We start from the raw sequence: 6,672 nt of genomic DNA, 5'->3' as shown, positions 1-6,672 counted from the left end.
TGAAGCCCTGAGGTTTATCTTCCGGGCACTGGCCAATAGGAGGACTCAGTCCTGGCCGCTCTGCTTGGCTAAACAATGGCGAGGAGAGGAGAGGTGACCGTCGGGCACGTCTCTGAAGGATGCGAATCTCCAGGCCGGGAGAGGAGCCATAGACAGCAGCCGGGCGCGGGTGGGTACCTAGGAGTCTGGGATGAACAATGAGCAAAGGGGGAAATGGGTCCTGATGGCGGAAGCTGTCGGGCTGTGGAACCGTCTCCCAAGGAGCTGGGGAGGGAGCCCTGCCTCATGGGAGGTTTAAAAGGGGACTGGACAGAGCGGGGGAGAATACGCCAGGGGGATCAGCCTGCATTGGCGGTGGGGTTGGGGCAGTGTCCTTCTCTAGCTCCCCTGTCTCTCCCCGTGCTGCCGCCAGGGCAGTTATCGGGGTCTGAAGGTCCGGGAGATAGGTAGGAGCAGTGTGCCCGGTAGCACTCTACGGGCTGGAGCCCTGGCTGCATTCGGCGCCCCGCAGGAGGGGGTGGGGTTTATGGTGCCAGTTCGGAGGCTGGCAGCAGCCTGGTTTGGCTCTCGGCACCACCAGGAAGGGAGCAGAGACTTGGCCGTGCTCTGGCCACGCTGGGAGTGGGCGCCGTGGGGCTGGTCTCACTAGAGGAGTCTCTCCACCTGCTTTGGCTGCCATCACGGTGCCAGGCAGCCAGAATGTGGGGCCAGGATCCTTTCCGCTCCCAGGGACGGTTTCAGGGGATGGGCTCGGGATACCACGACTCGTACTGACACACACACACACACCCCCGACCTCCAGAGTACGGCTGGTCGTGCCCTCCCGCCAGCGGGAACGCAGGACCCGTGGGGTCTGCGGCCCAAGGGATGGCGTGCGCGCCTGGGAAGGATGCTCGCTGTGGCATGTCAAGCCAAGCAGGCTTTCGACCGGTCTGCGTGTCAGCATGAGGGGCTGCCTTTGCCACTCAGCCCACGCGGCCAGTCGCCTCCGCTCCTCCGAGCGGAGCAGGGCTTGCAGAGGCAGCGCTGACCTCGCTGGCTTGTGTTTTGCAGACTAACTGCGTGATGGTTTGGCACGGCTCCCCTCCCCACTTCACTGGCCGCTGGGACGACAGGAACTGTCTGGAGGAGAAGCACGGCTACATCTGCCAGCGGAGCATAGGTAGGGGAGAGGGGCCAACAGCACCTGGCGTGTGCAGGTGCCTTGCCCGTGGCACCTACTGCAGAGAAGGCGGGGCAGGTGCAGGTCAGAAATGAGCTCTGTAACCGTAGCCCCTGGTGACCTGGCATCACGGCCCCCTACAAACTGTCTCTGTTGGGTCATTGGCTGCAGCTGGGCTTTGCTCCTGCCAGATCAGCTCTGCGCCCGGCTGTCAGCATCCAGCTTCTCTGGGCAGCGTGCACTGAGCCTGGGTTCTCTGGTACTAGCCACACTTGTGGGGCTGACGGTCCAAATTCTCTTGTAACGCGAGCTGGGGAACGGATCGGTGCGGGAAGCCTGTGTGCCACCCAGGCACTAGGTGTCTGTCCAGCTGAGAGTGTCCGACAACACGCTGCAAAGAAACGCAACCGCCGTTCCTCGAATGCCCCTTCCTGGAGTATCTCAGCAGCCACGCCAGAGCGCTGAGTCAGAGCCCAAATACAGGCTCCAAACATGCCCCCCCTGGTGCTTTCAGATCCTGAGCCAAGGCTGTGGGTTTGGGCCCAGCTCTAATACTGAGCCAGGCCCAGCTAAATCCATCTCTGCTACGGTGCTGCACCGCCCAGCATCAAAGCGCCCCACGTCCCTCCCGCCACGTCTCAGCAACCTGCGTCGCGCCTGCCCTTCTCCTTAACGGGATTCTGTCCCACGCGGGCTGCCTTTGCAGCTCACTCAGTTCCACCGGCCCACGTCTCGCTCTGCGTGTGGGCAGCACCCGGATCCTCACGTGCTAAACAGTCACAGCTGTGAGACTCTGAAGGCGCCGCGGTGCCCCCAGGCTGGGACTCCCCAGCCCACGCTCACACGCACATTACTCAGCCTGTCTCCTGGTTGGAACAAAAACCTGCAGCTGATGTCTGCCTTCTCTCCCGGAGCTGGGTGCCGCCCACGGGGGGTGGGGCGTTCTGCTGTCCGTTCAGCGGCGTGTTTTGCCCAGCGAGATGCTTGCCCCGAGCTGGTGCGACAGTTACTCGTGGGGGCGTTTTCACATGGAAAGGAGGAGACTAAGGGGGGATATGATAGAGGTCTATAAAATCATGAGTGATGTGGAGAAAGTAGATAAGGAAAAGTTATTTACTTGTTCCCATAATACAAGAACTAGGGGTCACCAAATGAAATTAATGGGCAGCAGGTTTAAAAGAAATAAAAGGAAGTTCTTCTTCACACTGCGCACGGTCAACTTGGGGAACTCCTTGCCTGAGGAGGTTGTGAAGGCTAGGACTATAACAGCGTTTAAAAGAGAACTGGGTAAATTCATGGAGGTTAAGTCTGTTAATGGCTATTAGCCAGGACGGGTAAGGAAGGGTGTCCCTAGCCTCTGTTTGTCAGAGGGTGGAGATGGATGGCAGCAGAGAGATCACTTGATCGTTACCTGTTAGGTTCACTCCCTCTGGGGCACCTGGCACTGGCCACTGTTGGTAGACAGGATACTGGGCTAGATGGACCTTTGGTCTGACCCAGTACGGCCGTTCTTATGTTCTTATGTCCCGTTCCTGCCCGCTCCCCAGGGCCCACTCCCGCGCTGGGATGGGACGCCCTGTGGCAGTGCCGAGGGGCATCGCTCCAGTGCAAAGAGAAACTCTGGATGGAGATCTGACCGTCTCGCTTTCCTCCCCCAGACCCAGCTCTGAGCTCATCCCGGACCAGCTACCCCCCGTCCCCCAGCTCCCTGCTCTCCTACCTCAACAGCACCTACCGCATCCTGCAGAAACCCCTGAAGTGGCAGGAGGCCCTGCTGCTGTGTGAGACCCGCAACGCCACGCTGGCCAGCGTGCTGGATCCCTACACCCAGGCCTACCTCACCCAGGCCATCGGCAGCTTGCGGGCCCCGCTCTGGATCGGCCTGGCCAATGAGGAGGTAGGAGGGAGGGGCTTGTCCCCTCGGCAGTGGAGGGGAGAAGTGGTGGTCTGAGCTGCCCCTGAGCCTTCCCCTTTGTCGGTGGTTTCCAGGGAGGCCGGAGCTATTCCTGGCTCACAGAAGAGAGCCTCTCCTATGTCAACTGGCAGGACGGGGAGCCTCGGCAGGTCACAGGCTGCTCCTACGTGGACGTGGATGGGACGTGGCGGACGGCCGGTTGTGACACCAAACTGCAAGGGGCTATCTGCAAGGTCAACACAGGTTTGTGCGCCGGCCTCCCGGGAGCAGAGGAGACGCAGGAGGAGCGGGGGGAAGAAGCACATCGGGCCCCCCTGGTGCCACTCCGCTGGGCAGCTGCAGACCAGGGGAGTGCTGCTTGCACGCCGGGCTGTGGCTTCGGACCCCATGGCTGGGCGGGTTGCAGGCCGAGCAGCAAGAATCCATCCAAGGAGCGCACGCTGTGCTCTGCAGTGCTTCCTAGGGACCCAGCAGAGCTGGCTGGGCAGGAAGGTGTTCCAGACATGGCCTGAGCCTTCTCTTGCTCATGCCCCCTGCCCCACCCCTTGCCTGTCCATGCAAGGCAGGGCACAGACAAGACCTAAACTCTAGTGTTGGTGGGTCATCAGCAATGCTCCGGCTTGCACCGTTTCCCTGGAAAGAGCTGTTTGGTCTCCCCCTCACTCCTCCTTGGGGTCCTGATCCAGCCACAGCTGTTTGACGGCACCCCAGATTAGCTGATTGGGGGGAGGGCAGAGAGCACCGAGCAGGCGAGGGCCTCAGGGAGGGGGCAGAGCGGAGGCGGGAAGAGACGGAGCGAGGGTGGGGCCTTGGTGGCGGGAAGAGGCAGCGTGTTGGCGGGGTCGAGGGGGTGGAGAACCACCGGGGACAAGAAAAGCTCCTTACCCATTCTTCGGCTCCTCTGCAGGGTCCCCCCGGTCACACAAGTGGAGTTACAGTGGGAGCTGCCCCAAGTCGGTGGAGGATTCCTCCTGGATCCCCTTCAGGAATCACTGCTACACTTTCCACATGGAGGTCACTCTGGGGCAGAAGGACGCCATGAAGAGATGCCAGAAAGGTACGAACGAGGTTTGAGTGCCGCGAGCCCGAGCATGCGAGCCTAGGAATTGCAAGATGGTTATGACCCGTTAGATCATGGGCTTCCCCCACTGCCCGGGCAGGATTGTTCCCTGGAACGTGCCTGCCGGTGAATTGTCCAGTTAGTTTCAAATACCCCAAGCAGTGCAGCTTCCACCCCTTCCCATGCAGAGCCAGTTCCATGGACTCCAGCACTTGCCATCCCTCATGGCCAGTATAAATTAACCTTCATCCCTCTTTCTCCTGGCCCGCTGCCCTTGTGTATCTCTGTCCTGGTGCTTCCCCACTTCAGTCACTCTCAGGCCGAATCTCCCTGTGTGTTCGGCATGTGATCAGCTGAGCCTGTCAATAGTCACTTCTTCTCGCAGGGCTGTGGGGCAGATCCTCAGGAGGTGTAAATTGTCAGAGCTCTGATGACCTCGGGCATTTTGCACCCGCTGAGGCTCTGCACGCGCGCGCTGATTGTCTGTGGAACCATTGCTGGGCGTCGGATCTACTTAAACAAAGGCCCCTTCCTGTTAGGTCTCAGCAAAGCGCGCAGGTGCACCACTGGGGGCAAGATCCAGCACCCGCAGGCTGCGCCTCCCTTCCTCTGAGCGGCCGGTAACGTTCCTGGCTTGTGCCTTTTCCTCCACAGCTGGCGGCACGGTGTTGTCCATCCAGGATGAGATGGAGAATGTGTTCGTTTGGGAGCATCTCCAAGCCTACGAGAGCCAGTCCAAGGGCGCCTGGTTGGGGATGACGTTTAATCCCAAAGGTAAAAGAAACACGTTGCAAGGGGGGTGATTTGTCTGGCTCCAGCGTTTTTAGAAACCGGAGAGGTTGGAGCCGCGCTTCTGACTTCACTGCCGATCGCTGGTGTCAGGAGGCGGCGTGGCCCCATGGGTGGAGCACTGGACTGGGAATCAGGAGAGCTCAGGGCTGTTCCCAGCTCTTCCATTATTTGCCTCAGTTTTCCTGGCTGCACAAATGGGGATAATGGCACTGTCCCTCCTGTGCTGAGGTGCTTGGAGATCTACAGAGGGGAATTGCTAGATCTGGGCTCAGTGTTATTGTCCTCAGCGATGCACTGCGGCCAATGAGCGCTCAGGGATTGCATGTATCAAAGAGCCCAGGCATGTGGAAGCCAGGCACTCTCTTGTAGGCGCTGTTACCCGTTTCTCTGGGGGAAGAGGTGTCTTCTGCATGCAATGGCCTGCGTAGCTCTAGGCGCTTTGGGGTAGAAGGGTTTGCTGCGTCAGTCCCAGGGGAAGCGAGACGAAGGAGTGGCTGGACGTTTGCAGCCCCAGTCCGGTCTCCCGAGGGAGAGCTTGGCCTGAGACAGTGTCTTCGACCTGCCTGGATCACCTGCAGGGCTGATCTAAGGGGACCTGCAGGCCACGCTGGACATGGTGCTGGGATTCAGCACAGTCCTCCAGGACTGGTCAAAGGGCAGCCCATGGGCCAAGTGCAGCCCATGTTGCTCTGCAACGCAGCTTATAGCCACCCACGTCTTGGGAGACGACCAGTCCCTGCGTTCAACGTGGCCAGGCCACTCCGCTCATCCTGCTGGAACCTATAGACTCTGCCGGCTGCTGCTCAGATCAGAATAGAGCATCGGATGCTGGGAACTGTAGCATCAACAGTCTGCTCCGTCAAACGAGGGCAGCAGCTGCGTGCTCCCGTGTGACACTAGATAGGTATCCTGCCAAGGCACTAGCCCTGCTGCTCTCGGCTGGGCAAGGCCCCGGCTCCCCTTGCAGCCCTGTGTAATGGTCTCTTCCCTTCTCCTAGGAGGCACCTTGGTTTGGCATGACAACTCAGCCATGAACTACTCCAACTGGGGCCAGCACGACACCGGCCCCAGCATGCTGAGCCAGAACAGCTGCTACTGGATCCAGAGCAGTAACGGGGTCTGGCACCTGGGCTCCTGCTCTAATGTCACCATGGGGGTCATTTGTAAGATCCCCCGAGGTAAGAGGCCCCAGGGAGCCGGTTGACTTGGCTTGGTGGCTTTCACTGCAAACCAAGAAAGAGTTTGAGAACAAAAGAACCTCCCGACGGTGCAGAGTATCATAGAAGATCAGGGTTGGAAGGGACCTCAGGAGGTCACCTAGTCCAACCCCTTGCTCAAAGCAGGACCAATCCCCAGACAGATTTTTTTCCCCAGATCCCTAAATGGCCCCCTCAAGGATTGAACTCACAACCCTGGGTTTAGCAGGGCAATGCGGTAAATCGCTCTGGGGCTCAGGTGCTGTCGAGATGTCGTGGATTGATTTTCTGCCTCTGGGGACCTGGCCTCAGATCCTGGTTAGAGGAGTTTGGGCGGGGGCAAGGTACTTCATAGCACCTTGTCTTCAGCACCCAGAGTGCAGCGCAGTGCAATTGCCAGCCTTTGCTCTGGAGAAGTGCAGGATCGACATGTTCAGAGCTGCGGCAGGTCAGGTTGAATTGTAATAGCAGAGCTGTGGGTGGGGAGTAGCAGATCAGGACGGAGGTGCATCAGCAGAGCTGGGCGGGGAGCCCAGGGTTGGAATAG

At 59.6% G+C, this 6,672-nt stretch overlaps 1 protein-coding gene across 1 annotated transcript in view; it reads left to right on the top strand.

Annotated features, from left to right (window-relative positions):
• MRC2 (mannose receptor C type 2) overlaps nt 1-6,672 on the top strand; it is an 86,508-nt gene that overhangs the window by 76,696 nt on the left and 3,140 nt on the right. The window contains exons 23-28 of the mRNA XM_026654701.2: nt 1,054-1,162; nt 2,821-3,059; nt 3,152-3,320; nt 3,985-4,134; nt 4,792-4,911; nt 5,928-6,107. Coding sequence (XP_026510486.1) covers nt 1,054-1,162; nt 2,821-3,059; nt 3,152-3,320; nt 3,985-4,134; nt 4,792-4,911; nt 5,928-6,107 — 967 coding nt within the window. The remainder of the gene's footprint in view (nt 1-1,053; nt 1,163-2,820; nt 3,060-3,151; nt 3,321-3,984; nt 4,135-4,791; nt 4,912-5,927; nt 6,108-6,672) is intronic.

The sequence above is a fragment of the Terrapene carolina genome, unplaced genomic scaffold, assembly GCF_002925995.2.
Source record: "Terrapene carolina triunguis isolate 2854851 unplaced genomic scaffold, T_m_triunguis-2.0 Scaffold193, whole genome shotgun sequence".
Taxonomy (NCBI): Eukaryota; Metazoa; Chordata; order Testudines; family Emydidae; genus Terrapene; species Terrapene triunguis.
Note: the sequence above shows the minus strand (reverse complement) of the source record. Positions and strands in the feature narration are given on the sequence as shown.